Source organism: Prunus dulcis, chromosome 3 (assembly GCF_902201215.1).
Source record: "Prunus dulcis chromosome 3, ALMONDv2, whole genome shotgun sequence".
Classification (NCBI taxonomy): Eukaryota; Viridiplantae; Streptophyta; class Magnoliopsida; order Rosales; family Rosaceae; genus Prunus; species Prunus dulcis.
The window spans coordinates 7,505,207-7,521,197 of record NC_047652.1 but is presented as its reverse complement, the minus strand read 5'-3'; the positions used below and the strand labels follow the sequence as shown (position 1 = coordinate 7,521,197).

At 38.7% G+C, this 15,991-nt stretch overlaps 1 protein-coding gene across 1 annotated transcript; it reads left to right on the top strand.

The window, feature by feature from the left end:
- Positions 1 to 667: 667 nt before the first annotated feature.
- LOC117621597 (probable protein phosphatase 2C 60) lies at positions 668 to 7,790 on the top strand. The gene is made up of 11 exons (XM_034352166.1): positions 668 to 773; positions 1,514 to 1,636; positions 1,981 to 2,044; positions 3,223 to 3,331; positions 3,856 to 4,024; positions 4,599 to 4,724; positions 5,249 to 5,372; positions 5,475 to 5,551; positions 5,879 to 5,931; positions 7,072 to 7,126; positions 7,204 to 7,790. The coding sequence occupies exons 2-11, from the start codon at positions 1,520 to 1,522 to the stop codon at positions 7,402 to 7,404; spliced, it is 1,095 nt and encodes a 364-aa protein (XP_034208057.1). The 5' UTR covers positions 668 to 773; positions 1,514 to 1,519; the 3' UTR covers positions 7,405 to 7,790.
- Positions 7,791 to 15,991: the final 8,201 nt, after the last annotated feature.

The window sequence follows — 15,991 nt, the reverse complement described above, 5'->3', positions numbered from 1 at the left end:
AAGAATTCCATTGCAATTACAAGCCCAACATTCTAATTTTGTGCATTGAAAAAATTAGTAACATGAATTTATCTTTTTTAAGAACTTGTGACCAGTGAAATTTTTCTTTATGCGACTTTCACATTATAACAGGTGTATCTATTTATTAATGTTTTATTCTAGATTCAAAACATATCAATATTGTAGTATAATTACACTAATGTGGTGGGACATATATATAATAATATGAATAAAGATACGTGTTATAATTGCGAGTAATTGATTGGTTTCATTTATTTTTTCTTTTAATTTAAAGTTTAATTCAAATGGTGGGTAATAAAAAGGAAACAAATTTGTTTAGTTTAATTTTTCTTGCAACTGAAATGACCAATTGTTGCCTCAGATGAATGGCGCGTGTCCGCCCGCTGGTTTCACTCAAAAAGAAAAACAATGCCTATATACACACACATATATATATATATATACAGTCATGATCTCTTGGACCCCTGTAGTCCAAGAGATTTATGGTCACTCACCGTTGGATGTAAATTCAACGGTTGACTTGAATCTGGTAATAATCATTTATGTCATATTGCATTTATATATATCATTTTGAACCATTGGATTAATATCTAACGGTGGGTGACCATAATCTTTTGGACTCCTGTGGTCCAAGAGATCGGGACTGTATATATATATATATATATCGAAATCCACTCAAGTCTCATTAAAATCATTTCTTCAATTCAATCAGATCTCTCTCGCGCTTCCATCAGACACGCTCAAACCAATTAGTGAGTTTGCTGCGATCCCTAGAGCCATTGAATTTTAATTTCTTGTTTCTGAATAATTAATAATAATTATTGCCAGCATTTTCTCACTGAGCTCATCGTCTCGAATCTGATTTGTATAATTTTACTATTTGAGTAATTTTTATTGTTTGGTCCGTTTGGTTTCCAAGACAACGCAGGAAATTGTATGCTTCTAGTTGTAGAAATTCCAGTGTTTATGTTTGAGTAAATCTCGATTTTATGGGCATTTTTTCCTCTGTTTTCTTGGCTACCAAGTGGGCTCGAATTGGCATGTTTTGAACTCTTCTGCATGATTGGAGTCGAAAATTGTAGTTTAGTTATGGCGGTTTGGATATGGTAGATTTGAAATTAGTGGAATAAATGTGGTAGGCTTTTATGGAAATTGAATCGATTGGGTAGTTTTGATGAGTTCTGAGTAGCAAACAAGGGATCCGTTGATTAATGTGGTCTTCCGTGCATTTATTGTTCTTGGTGATGTGGTGTAGGTGAATTTCTTCTAAAACTAGACTATATGTATATGAAATGCTACGGGCAAATTAAGAAAGTTTTGAATGCTGCAATTCCTTGTGCGCAAGTGTGTGATTAGACTCAAATGGGCAGGGGATATGTAATATGTTGGCATGATGAAAATTAAGAAAGAAATGTGTGTGTGCGCTCGCGCACAAGTGCACCCATGCATGTGGATTTCAAAATGACTGTGTTGTTTGATGATATGGTTGCAGCTGCAAATGGGAATATATCTCAGTGCTCCCAAAACTGATAAGGTCTCAGAAGATGGTGAGAATGACAAACTTCGATACGGGTCATCCTCCATGCAAGGGTGGCGTTCGACCATGGAAGATGCTGTAAGTCTTTATATCGTTCTTTTTATTCACTTAGATGACGCTCAGAGAGTGCAGCTGAGTAGTTCTTGTTGTTTGGTCTTTGTATTTTCTTAGTGAGCTTTGCATTTCACATGCAATTGTCATACTTAGCATTATTACTTCATGGCATTTGGTTTGTCACTACAGAAGTCCTAGATGAAGGTAATTATCATCTTGTTAAATTGGTTTTCCTGAGAATGGACACATATTGAATATGTAATACAGAAAGTGCACTAAAAGTATTCTAGTATACTAATCTTGCCATAGATCATGTACTATCTTGCCTATTTACACTAAAGGTACTTGACTTTTGACTTTTATTGCAGCATGCAGCTATTCCAGATTTTGACGGTTCAACATCTTTCTTTGCTGTTTATGATGGTCATGGAGGTTAGGTTTCCAAGCTCTATAATTTAACTCTACTTAATGCTATCTTTCTTATTATTTTAAGAAACTTTTTCCATTTATAGTTGGTTTTCGTATGCATGTTGGACTGCCCAAGTATTTCTGGAGAGGACTCGTATATGGTGTAACCAGGCCTGAATAATCTTGAGTTTTATGGAGCTGAATTTGGATATTTGCAAAATAAAATATGTAAAAAATTTCGTTGAAGAGTTTATTAATTGAATTGTTTTCATCTTATTATTTTTTTATAAAACAAAGTTATGTCACTTCAAAACTTCTTGTGCACATAGGTGCAGAAGGTCCGTTGACAATGCTAATTATTATAGAACTTGTGATGGTTGCAATTTCTATTTTAAGCTTTCCTTTATACCTTCTGCTTCTGTTCACTTCAAAGATCTCACCCTCAGATCTGGTTTGGAGTTTGGTTGGTTTTAACTTTTATCACATGGTAAACAGTTAGCTGTACTCACCATGATTGCAGACCTGCAATCGGCATTTATTTCGTGTTTCAGAAAAACCTCCAAAGTCTACTCAATCTTAATTGAAAATCTCTCATTATTTAATTAATTTAGTGAAATTTTTTTACCAATCAGTTGGCTTTCCTGAGTTATTCAGTAGGTATTGCATTGTGTGATTGCAAGCTGAAGATTAATTTAATGGAAAAATAAGTTCTGTGGCCATATTATGGTGGGAAAAGGGAAATAGCTTAACCAAATATAAAGGCCACTTTAACGTGCCCAACAAAGTATATTGCTAGATTGTTCGTATGATGAGTTGTATTTATCAGCACTAGGGGTGGGTGGGGGAGTGGCAGAGTTTTCAATTGAAGATTTTATGGATTTTACACATGGTGTGCAGCCCAAAATATGACCAAAAAGACAATAATGCCACATACGGGAACAATGTGTGCGCAAATTTCCATATTAACGCATGAGGTTGACGTATAGGGCCTAGTCTTCAAAGTCCTGGAATTTTTATTTTACATATGTCTTGGATTGTGCAGTTACCAATGTTTTAGTGGTTTTTCTTTTCCTTCCCACCTTTTGGCCCCGCAGCAGAAAAGAAGGGGGTGGTTAGTTAGAGCATTTTATGCTTAATGTTTAAGTTATATAGGTTGGTACTATCTGTGGAGGTTTTGTCATCACTGGTCCATTGATTTGCAGGTAAAGCAGTGGCAAATTTCTGCGCCAAGTATCTCCACCAACAGGTGCTCAAGGACGAAGCATATCTAGCTGGCGATTTAGGCACTTCTCTACAGAAAGCTTTTCTCAGGTTACTTAATCCCTTGTGTTAGTAATCTTCAATTTAGCAATTTTCAGCGGATGCATCTGTGTTATCAATTTTGCCCAAGAACAAGGCTGCAGAATGGTGTCTTTCTCCTGTAAGTCATTTGTTGTAAACAGCTTGGGAACTTGAAACTAGGCCATTGTTCTGCTACCACTGCCGCCCATTATCATTGCTGCATTGTGTTAATGCGCCTAAGATAAGTAAACTTGCATCAATGCCCATTCATTTAATAGATTTTCACACTGCCGTACACGCTCATGCCTTTTCTTTAATTATCATTTTATAGGGCATGGACAGTATGTTATGAAACTTTACAGAAATTGTATTGTCAAATTCAATTATAACATCTCAGTGGACTTTCATTTTGAATTGGTTTTCAAAGTTATACAATTTATGATGGAACAAAATTAGTGGCAGAAATCTGTAAGAAGGGTATCAAAGGGATAATTTAGATAGATGTGATTATGAATGAGATACTCACTATCTTACCTTGCTTCAAATTGATGCAGGATGGATGAGATGATGCGTGGACAAAGAGGCTGGAGAGAATTAGCCGTACTGGGAGATAAGATAGACAAAGTTTCTGGTCTTATAGAAGGGTTCATTTTTTCTCCCAAGAGTGTTGAAGCTAAAAGTGGTGCATTTAATGACCATACTGATCAATGGTCTTCTGAAGAGGTACTTGTTATACCATCGTTAATTCAGCTGCATTTAACACTGGCACTATGTTTTCCATTTGCTTTGTTATCCATATCACCAGATGCATCTCACAAAAAGAAGTCTAGGAAAACAGTGAAGATATTCTCTGCCTGCTTTGTATATATTCCATGTGATGTAATACTTACATATTTGACCCATAGGAATGAGTTCGCTTTTACTTCCTACCCAGATTCAACCCCTCCACAGCCACCTTACACAAATAAAATAACTCATTTCCCTTGCTTACCATAGCATTGCAACCCTGTTTCTTAAACCAGCCTAAATGATCGGTATAAATTCAATCAACGGATTCCCCTTGCCTCCTGACCCATTGGGCAAGTGGAAGACATTGAACGGCTCTTTACATTTCCTATTGCTTTGGTTTCAGAAAGTAAGAATCTACGGTTTTGCATCAGACTTGGTTTCTAGCAGTCCTGCATCTATTTTGATGTTATAATGAATGTTATGGGAATTTGATTAGTTACTTTCTGTTTGATATATTTTACTATGTAATCGGATTTTCATGAAGAAAAGCTTTTGGGCTTGAAACCAGGGGCCTCACTCTGATTTTGATGGACCGAATTCTGGAAGCACAGCTTGTGTTGCTATCATCCGAAACAATCAACTTGTTGTTGCCAATGCTGGTGATTCTCGTTGTGTTATATCCAGGAAGGGTCAGGTATTATATTGTTTTAATGCAATTTTTACCTATGGACTTTATGTAAGGATTGCATTTTGGGGCAGCTTTGTTCACATTTAAAAAATTATCTCAGTTTCATAAAAAATTAAAAAAAATTATCTCAGTTATCCCAAAAAGAAGGTGTACAGCATCCTTAAAACACACGACAGAAACCAAAGCCTCCCAAACACAATCAGGGCAATCATGGAATGCAGAAGAGGCCAAAGCCCATAGAAAGGACCGAAAATCTAGCCTTATCTCATTAAAAGTCCCCACACTCACCAATTGAACTGTTCCTTAACATCCATATCAGCCAAAAAGAATGGTTATGTTCATCTTCTGAGATTTTGATTTCGGCGAATCTCGCATGGACAACCTGCCCCTGACCCCAACTTTTGTGCCAGTTTCTAGGAATATATCAATTGGTTTTCTGCCATTGTGTTGTTTGCTGAGCTGCTAATCTTTAACAGTTTTTTTGTCTGATGAGCTGCTATTGTGATGCCTTATTGAAATTTTAAATGCAGGCATATAATCTGTCAAAAGATCATAAGCCTGACATTGAGAATGAAAAAGAAAGAATTCTGAAGGCTGGTGGATTCATCCAAGTTGGAAGGGTCAATGGAAGTTTGAACTTGGCCAGAGCTATTGGTACAAAAATATTTCCTTAACATGTTAAAGGAGAAACCGAGAAATAACCTCCTTTTTTTTTATATTTGAATTGCCTGTAGTTTAAAATTATGTTGTTTGCAGGGGATGCAGAATTCAAGCAGAACAAACATTTGCCTGTTGAAAGGCAGATCGTAACTGCCAATCCAGACGTAACTAGTGTATGAGACATTTCATTTTGGAATTAAATGATATAAATTGGGCTGAAATTTTTTAACCATATATAAATGCAATACAACCAATCTTACAAGAAAGAAAACTAAGTCTTTTTTTTCAAGATGAAAAGCCTTTTCTGGGGATTGAAGTTATATTATTTAGATGCTAGTCAGACTTTTGAACTTTTAAAGCAAGAAAGTGCTGTTTTTGACTTTTTATTTCCTTATTAGACTTTTGCTGGCATAAACAATTGGGGTATGCCATTTATCAGATTTGTTTGCAGTTGCACTAATTTTCTATTGTTCAAAGTTTTAAAATTTCCCTTGATGTAGGTTGAGATTTGTGATGATGATGAGTTTCTCGTCATAGCTTGTGATGGGATATGGTAAGTTTGTTTCCCTTTTTAATTTACTTTCCTATCCGAAAAAATAGGTTTCTGTCAATTACTGTGTATATTTTATCTCCATCTGATATGTTCTCCAACGCCAAAGGCTATAGGGGTAAGACTAGAAAAATTGGAAGGGTGGAAGGAAGGGCTTTATGTGGTTGGTTCTTCTCACAAGTTAAGATGGCTATTACTTAAGCAGTTAGCTAGAAATACATCCTGTCGAAGAACCAATTACCATCTCTTCAGAAGCCTGTAAATGCATGGAATTTAACAATTACTGGTTAATGTAAGAATGAAGTTATATATAGTTGACGGTCTGATGACACTTGGCTTTAACTAGTATATATACAAGATTTGCAAGCTCTCCAACAATATAGTTATGGTTATAAATGTACAAGTAACCTTGTTAGCTTCTTATTTTCCAAAATGTCGGAGGAAAATAATCGAAGTTGAATCTCCTGTGTTCTGTATCTGGATTTAAAAGTTTTCCTTTAAGGGAAGAATCTTTGATGTGAAGGTCTGCTGATTTGAACTTGTCTCCGTTGAACCTGTTACTCCAGTGTATCATGTGATAGTAAGCCCAAAACTAAATATTATTGAAGAATGCACTCGTAAATTCATATGTGGTTCTCTGTCAAGATTTCCCTGTAACTTAGTTTCGAATATTTGTTCCCATGGGAAAAAAAAAAGTTAATAATATTGTTTATTATCCATCCAATGCTTGCGCGAGAGAAAATATGTGTGGTAGTAAGGTGAGGTGAGTACTTTCTTTTAGTGCCATTTGGTTTACTGTTTACCTAAGGCAATTCCCGAATGCTCTCATATTCTTGTTTGTCTGTGTTGTCAACAATTTAGTTGTTATCTGTGCTTGCTTTTTCTCCACCTTCTTTACCTGATTGGTTTCAAGATCTCAACTGCTCCTCAAAGTATTGTTCTTCCAGTTGTTACTTCATGTCATTTAGTTTTGACTCCTTGTTAGGTTCTTAGAAAGCACATGTTTGGGAGGTCAAAAGGCTGACAACATTGTTGAACTTGTGTCTCTGTCGTATGATTTTTCTAATGCTGTATTTTCTATTTCTGAAATATAAGTGAAATTAATATGTTCCTACTTTGTTGACACTGATGCACGCTCTCTAGGGACTGCATGTCAAGCCAACAACTTGTGGACTACGTTCGGGAACAATTAAAACATGTAAGTTGAGGAGACTTCCCTTATATATCCAAATACATACCGTCTGAGTAACATAAAATATTTGTATGATAATATAGGAAAGTAAACTCTCGGTGATTTGTGAGAGAGTGTTTGAAAGGTGCTTGGCACCATCGTCTGGTGGAGAGGGGTGTGACAACATGACAATGATCTTGGTTCAGCTTAAGAAACCTGTTACTTCAGCTGCTTCTGTCGAGGACAAGCCTCTCACGTCGAATCCATCATCTGAGAAGGATAAAAGCTCAGCAAAAGCTAAATAGATCTTCCCATGACTATCGAATGACTGCATTTTCTGCAAGTTAGGGCTTTTGGTGATCTCAGAAAATCATAAATTCGTTCGGATTAGGAAAGAATTCTCATGACAGTATGTGTTCACGGTGTTTTGTCAAGTACCCGTATAGCTTACCAGTTCTGTACATGTGTCTGGGAGTTTGTCTTTTGGGTTCCCTCCAGATTTTGAAGAGCTTTGCCAGCAAATTTTTAAGACTGAACACTTGCTTCAGATGGTAACCTGACCAAGAAAAAAATATATCAAGATTTTATTCTTTTTCTTTTCATAATGTTTGTGTGAAGTGTGAACAATAATTCTATGAATGAACACCATGCAGTGGCTGTACTTGAATACATAGAAGTTTTGAATTGGATACATGTCTAACGAACAATACATAACTATATTAGTAAGCTACAATAGTTGTCCCAGAAGTATACAATACATAACTATGTTGATGTCTTCAATGTATTGTCGAAGATTTTTTAATGAAGTTTCTCTTTGATAATTTAATGGTATATTAAACAAACAAAAAAAAAAATATTGGTATATTTAATTATTGGGTCCCAAAATAGATCTACACATTTCTCGTTACAATAATAAATGGAAGTGTAGAATCCTCTAATGTTTTATGTTAGATACGTGTTTTACAGTACAAATGTGTATAATACGTGTATTGAATCTTCTAAAATATTCATATAATGTGTTTTATATGGTAAATACGGAATGGGAAAAGTACGAATAAAATATGTACGTGTTTTATACGGTAAAATTTTAGCAAGATACAACTAAAAAGTTCAGCCACTATATAATATTTTAATATAATTTATTTAAATATTTAAATATATTATTTTTATTCAATAATATATTTAAAATATAGGTATAATACGTAAATTGTGTCTGTATTATTCAAAATTTTGTAAACAATACGTATATTAAACGTGAAATATGTATGTACGTGTATTGCATATTTGTGTGAAGCCCTTTATTTTAATATATAAAAATGTTTTGCTATCTATTTAGGTTTATAAGTTAAATTATGTTTAATTGGTTATAATTGTATATATGTAGTTATCTTGCCACATAGTATGTATATATATAGTTGTTACTTTTATAATAATTATTAAGAATAATACTTATTTGTTTGATACATAATTGGATTTGTAAGGGTGCCACGTACAAGCTTTATCACTTAAGCTGGTATTGTATGTACATCAAATCTTACTCACATGCACCATCCTAATTTCTTCACAAGTGTCCACCCATATATGACTAAGCCTTTGTTTAAAGCATGAGCCGTTGGCATCAAGGGAAAATTGGAATCAAGCATATCACCAGCCTCACATTAGACCAATCAAAAGCCATTAGTGGTTGCCGCCTCTTTGTAGTATAAATAGGACTCGTTGATGGTTCTTTTGAAACACACACAGTAGATTGTCTTGTGAAGTAGAGCAACACTACAATGACTTGAGAGAGAGAGAGAGAGAGAGAGAGAGAGAGAGAGAGAGAGAGGTGAAGAAATTCTTGGAGTTTGTCTGGTATTTTTTTAACTTGGAGCTAGTTTTGGAATCAAGGTTGGGGTTTTTTAGGGGCCTTTACAGAGATTGATTTAATTAAAATTTGTGAAGTATTATATTATGCGTGGTATTACAGTTTGGTTGGTATTCTTATTAGGTGTTTGCATATTTTTAATTATCATTATATTATTTTATTAATATTGACATGTTCATATGTTATCGGAGATGGCTGGAATTCTTGAGTTGATAAAGAAATTATGGAAAAGAGGGTAATGGGAAGGGTCTTTTGTATAGTTGAGTCTTGCCATTGTAGGGACCAAGTTCAAGCGAGTCCGTGTGTACAGTAGAATAGGATATCAGCGGTATAATTGTCAATTGGGTGATTTGGGCTTAGAGATCAATGGCTTAGACAAGATGACTAGCAAAAGGAGAATTATGGGATGATTGAGATGGGTGTTAGTTTATATACTGGGGCATTCGGAATCACAGTGGTATGGCGAATACTATGTGTGTTGAAATATTGTTCCAACTCACTCAAACATTGTAAGAACCCAAAACAAAATATCTAAAAAGAAAGAAAATATCTAAAGAGTAAGGAAAATATCTTTTTAGCAAAAAGACCAATTTGCCCTCGCATATTTTAATGGGGAAAATTTGACTTTTTAATCGAGAAAGAATTTGGGAATTCCGCTTGCGCCATTGCGTAGAGCGCGGCGAAATGAGTTCGTAGACACGGAGTAGACCCGAATCGGAGCTGTAACGAAGAAGTTATGGTCTAAAAACCTCGAAGGGCAAAATGATAATTTGGTCAAAAAGTCAGATTTTTATAGCTCTCTCTCTTCTCCCCCGTCAGTTTTCTCTCTCTCCTTCCGCGCGATTTGGGTCGTGCGACCCTTCGCCTTCCAAGCGACGGCCCAGCCACCACAGGCCGAGCCGATCTCCGCCGTGGGTACCATCGGGTCCGTCTCCGTGTTGCCGTCGCAACCTGACCAACCTCCACCCCGGGGCCGCCCTGAGCTGGCCGGAAAACCGTGTTTTCCGACGGAGGTTCGTCCGAAGCTACCCAAACTTCCAGCTCGAAATTCTCCTTCGTTTCTCCACCAAATCGATCGAGTAAGGTATGGTTTCTCAGCTATTTTTCGTGCTCTAGCTGATGGGTATATGGGCTTCGATCGATTTTAGCTCTAAGGGGTTCGATTTTCGAATTGAAATCTGGCCGGAACTTCGGCCGCTCGAAACTACCATTTCCGGTCACTTTTTGGTGGTTGTCCAAGAACAAAAGTGACTCCAAATGGGGTGTTTTACCTAGGGTAGGAGTTTGGAGTCTTGGTTCCGAGATTTTTCGGCCACCCGAAATCGCTTTGGACACCCAAAGCTGCCCGCGCGTGCTGGAGCGCGTGGGCGAGGGTAGTGATGTAATTCTATGCAGTTTTGTGACCCTCGTGTCGTCACGAGCGCGTAGGATTTCGCGGATCTCAATTCGGAGTCCGTTTGAGCCCCGAACGGATTTTCCATATCGCGCGATCCGTGGGTGCAGTGTCGTTAAATCGTCGGATCGCGCTGAATCTCGGATATGTCGGTCTACACGATATCGGGATCGTGTAGGATTCGACGGATTACGAACCGAGTCCCGGATACTCCGGAATCGCGAACCCTGGGGCTAGGGTTTGGATTTTAAGCGATAACGCAATTTTGGCTAATCCGACCGTCCGTTTCGGACCAAACTCGCAGAACATGGTTCCTCCTCTGTAAGGAACCTTCAGGGGAGCCCAGATTGGCCATCGGAGATCGTGGACCCACGGGGTCCCGGATCGGCCGATCTGGCAGTTTATCGCTTAGTAAGGCTTCGGGTCTCTTAAGACCGTTCTAACTATCTAAAAAGCTAATGTGGGCTCAGGAGTAACTTGGTTTTGAGTGCACGTATTTCTAGGAGCCGGGGGCAGGGTGTTTAATTTAATTCTTTTATTCAGCAGTTTATTTATTTATTATTCATGGATAATCAGGCATCAGAGGTCCAGTCGACCTGCAGGAGGAACCTTCGAAGGGTCAAATTAGCTCGGACCATCTGTGAGTGGACTTTCTTCCATAAATGTTTTATATAAATAAGTTATATAAATGAGTTATACAAATGAATTTATACAAAGGATTTTTATCTTGATTTTATATAAACAAGTTTTTATAAATAAGTTTATATAAGCGAATTTCATTATTTGATCTTGAATAAGTATTTTGCAAGTCTTTGAGCATGTTTTATACTATTAAATATTTTGAGTATCTATATGATGAAGGTTATATTTAGTAGCATACCTTGAGTTTTTATGTAACAGAATAGCAACAGCATTGAGGATACAGTTAATTATTCAGATTTTAGAAAGTTATCAGATTTCCTAATTAAACCACCGTGTACCCATTTATCTTTGGTGATTACCCATAGTCGGACCGATGTCTACGGACATCCAGTCTGATTTTAGTTACGTCAGTGCACTTGACTTTGCCTCACGAGTTTCGGGGACGCTCGGACCGTGAGTGCCAGGATTTGCGGCTCGGCAGACTTGGTGTCCCGAGACCTGCCAGGATTGCGGCTCGGCTGACTCTGTGTCCCCGAGACCTGCCAGGATTGCGGATCAGGCTGACTACGGTCCCCTGCATCTTGCCAGAGCGACTCGAGCTGACTTGGTGTCCTCGAGGAATCTGCCGGCAGATCAGGCTGATCATAGTCCCCTGATTCTGCCAGTTTGCGGCTCGGGTAGACTGCGTGGCGCCCGAGACCTGCCAGGGGAATTGACGGATATGACAAGGGTACAAATAGGTGGTATTTTCCAAGGATTTTAAGCTCTTTTATTCAATTATGGTTTTCAGCTATTTCAAACCAGTTTCTTTGATATTTGCGCATTTTATATCTTCATATAATTGTTCAGTTTTACGAAGCTACATGCATACGATATATATATATTCGGATGAATACCTTATATTAAACACAGGTGAACTTTAGCCTTACTTATCAAGTTATTTTTACTATGGGGGTTATTATGATTTTTAACTGTTTTCATAAATCTTATGTTTGGTCCACTCACATTTTCAACCTGTTTTTCGCCCCCAGGCCATAGAAATACGCGGGATCCACCACCGGGCCATTCAAAGCTTCCGCATCGCCACGTAAGGTAAAGTTTTGTAGTTGAAACCCTGAAACTTAGAAAATGCTCTGATATATATAGTTGAAGTTGGAAAACTGGAGTGGAGATCTGTTATTTGGAATATTCTGGCAGTTGGTGTGAATTTATGGGTTGTTTAACAGGTGGAAATTTTTGGGATTAGTCAAAATACAGGGGAGACTCTGCCGAAATTTCGGCAGAAGTCTAAGGGAAGTTAAAAAGAATTTGAGACAAGAAGGGTAAAAAGGTCATTTGTGCCCGACATTGCCAGGTGTCGGACACGCACAGGACTTGGCTCGAATTCCAAAGTGGAAATTGGGTCGGGTCCTGTCAATTTGGTATCAGAGCATAGGTTTTACTTCCTGTAGACTTCGCACTCTGTGCATCCTCGTTCTCTCCTCAAGTTGGGCCCAAATGGTGGTGGTATCCGTAGGAAAATTAGATAGTTATCCCGACGTAAGGGGATGAAATTTCCAAGTCAGACAGGAACTGCATCGGTATCTGAACCGGCAGAGTAATCTCTTGTAAAAGGTTTGTAAGGAGCCGTACCTACTGTACCTAGTAGGCAGGGAGATCCTAACACTCAGTAGACCATGGAGATGTTAGCCCGGGCTATATTCAGCCATGAGAGCCATCCGCGAGATGGGTGGATCAAGTAAACAGGAGTAAGAGCTATAAATTGGAATAAAAATGGTATCTAGGAGTAAAAGAGGATTGAGTTGAAGGAATATAGCAAGTCATAGAGATCCTGGTTGTTCCATAGGAGAATAAAGTTTTGGGCAGGATTTGGTTAAGAAGTGATGTTAAAATCCTCTGACTCGTACGGAGTAAGCATTTTGGGAACAAAATATGATAGTCAATTTTACTTATAAGTCTATAGAAGGTGTGAATACATGAGTTTTTGCAGCAGGATAGAGGATATTAGTTAAACTCGAATACGAGAAAAAGGTTTCACGTACTGTGTTTTACTAATAGAGATCAGAAAGTAAGAAATAGCGCCTGGTTGCGTTAAGGTTAAAAAGCCTCCATCCAAGGTATTGTGGTTAGTTAGTAGTTGGCTAATGTGGATGCTGTGGTGATGTCTGTCCCAGTCAGATAAGGGGCCGACTATGGGGTGCACTTTGTGCACAGTATTTGGAGATAGGTAACAATAATCAGGAAGAGTTTAAGAGAGATACTACAGTGGTGATTACAGTTTCCCATCATCGGACGGCCGCAGGCTTGGAGGCCATCGAACTGGAGCTAGTGTAAGTAGAGGAACCAGCTAGGATGGTAATATTGCAAATTGTTTTAAGGCTGGTGTAGCCAGAAGTATGGAGAGATAGGTGTTGATAGGCTCTAACAGGAGAAGTTGCCCTAATATGCCAGATGTGGTAGGTACCCTTCTAGACCCTGCTAGCGGGATACCAGCTTCTACAGTTTAGAATTAAGAAATCCAGGTTAGGTTTCAGCTGGACTTAGGTAAAAGAAGCTTTTGGGCCTTGATTTCAGCTTAGTACCGCAATCCACTCTAGACAGACGACCAGTTTAAGAAAATGACGCAAATTGTAGGAAAGTTATTGGGACATAAGGTACTACAGTTTCAGAATGATTTGAGTAAAAAGATGCTGGTTTGAGAGTATGCCTTAAGTGACAGTTGTTGGATTTCCTTGGATTAGATGTTTTCAATAGATGCCTTACTCGAGATATAGTATGGATCACCCAAGTACGAAGAAAGAATGTTAAGCAAGGTTCATGAAATCTGGAAGTATTGTAGGAAATAAAGAATCTGATTGAATTAAGCAGAAAAAGACTCTAAGTAATCCAGGATTGGCAAGAAGTTATGCAGATATTAGAAGAAGGATCTTCAGATAAGTATTCTCGATAGTTATCGCCTGAGGAAGGTATAGTGAGATTTAAGGAAGCAAGGGAGTCAATTTTAGCTGTATCGGACCCAAGGAGATTATAGAACGTGTAGAAAACAAGCAGTTCAGATTTTGGAAAGGAAAGTAATTAGCTTTCAGTGGTATTTGCAGTGTAGTAACCTGAGTTGCAGATGCAGGAGTAATCCTTCCCCCGCTTGGAATCACAGAGAAGTAAATTTCGAGGACGAAATTTTTGTAAGGGGGGTAGATTGTAAGAACCCAAAACAAAATATCTAAAAAGAAAGAAAATATCTAAAAAGTAAGGAAAATATCTTTTAGCAAAAAAGACCAATTTGCCCTCGCATATTTTAATGGGGGAAAATTTGACTTTTTAATCGAGAAAGAATTTGGGAATTCCGCTTACGCCATTGCGTAGAGCGCGACGAAAGGAGTTTGTAGACACGGAATAGACCCGAATCGGAGCCGTAACGAAGAAGTTATGGTCTAAAAACCGCGAAGGGCAAAATGGTAATTTGGTCAAAAAGTCAGATTTTTATAGCGCTCTCTCTCTTCTCCCCCGTCAGTTTTCTCTCTCTCCTCTCTCTCTCCTTCCGCGCGATTTGGGTCGTGCGACCTTTCGCCTTCCAAGCGACGGCCCGGCCACCACAGGCCGAGCCGATCTCCGCCGTGGGTACCATCGGGTCCGCCTCCGTGTCGCCGTCACAACCTGACCAACCTCCACCCCGGGGCCGCCCTGAGCTGGCCGGAAAATCGTGTTTTCCGACGGAGGTTCGTCCGAAGCTACCCAAACTTCCAGCTCGAAATTCTCCTTCGTTTCTCCACCAAATCGATCGAGTAAGGTATGGTTTCTCAGCTATTTTTCGTACTCTAGCTGATGGATATATGGGCTTCGATCGATTTTAGCTCTAAGGGGTTCGATTTTCGACTTGAAGTTTGGCCGAAACTTCGGCCGCTCGAAACTACTGTTTCTGGTCACTTTTTGGTGGTTGTCCAAGAACAAAAGTGACTCCAAATGGGGTGATTCACCTAGCGTAGGAGTTTGGAGTCTTGGTTCCGAGATTTTTCGGCCACCCGAAATCGCTTTGGACACCCAAAGCTGCCCGCGCGTGCTGGAGCGCGTGGGCGAGGGTAGTGATGTAATTCTGTGCAGTTTTGTGACCCTCGTGTCGTCACGAGCGTGTGGGATTTCGCGGATCTCGATTCGGAGTCCGTTTGAGCCCCGAACGGATTTTCCATATCGCGCGATCCGTGGGTGCAGTGTCGTTAAATCGTCGGATCGCGCTGAATCTCGGATATGTCGGTCTACACGATATCGGGATCGTGTAGGATTCGACGGATTACGAACCGGACTCCCGGATACTCCGGAATCGCGAACCCTGGGGCTAGGGTTTGGATTTTAAGCGATAACGCAATTTTGGCTAATCCGACCATCCGTTTCGGACCAAACTCGCAGAACATGGTTCCTCCTCTGTAAGGAACCTTCAGGGGAGCCCAGATTGGCCATCGGAGATCGTGGACCCACGGGGTCCCTGATCGGCCGATCTGGCAGTTATCGCTTAGTAAGGCTTCGGGTCTCTTAAGACCGTTCTAACTATCTAAAAAGCTAATGTGGGCTCAGGAGTAACTTGGTTTTGAGTGCACGTATTTCTAGGAGCCGGGGCAGGGTGTTTAATTTAATTCTTTTATTCAGCAGTTTATTGATTTATTATTCATGGATAATCAGGCATCAGAAGTCCAGTCGACCTGCAGGAGGAACCTACGAAGGGTCAAATTAGCTCGGACCATCTGTGAGTGGACTTTCTTCCATAAATGTTTTATATAAATAAGTTATATAAATGAGTTATACAAATGAATTTATACAAAGGATTTTTATCTTGATTTTATATAAACAAGTTTTTATAAATAAGTTTATATAAGCGAATTTCATTATTTGATCTTGAATAAGTATTTTGCAAGTCTTTGAGCATGTTTTATACTATTAAATATTTTGAGTATCTATATGATGAAGGTTATATTTAGTAGCATACCTTGAGTTTTTATGTAAC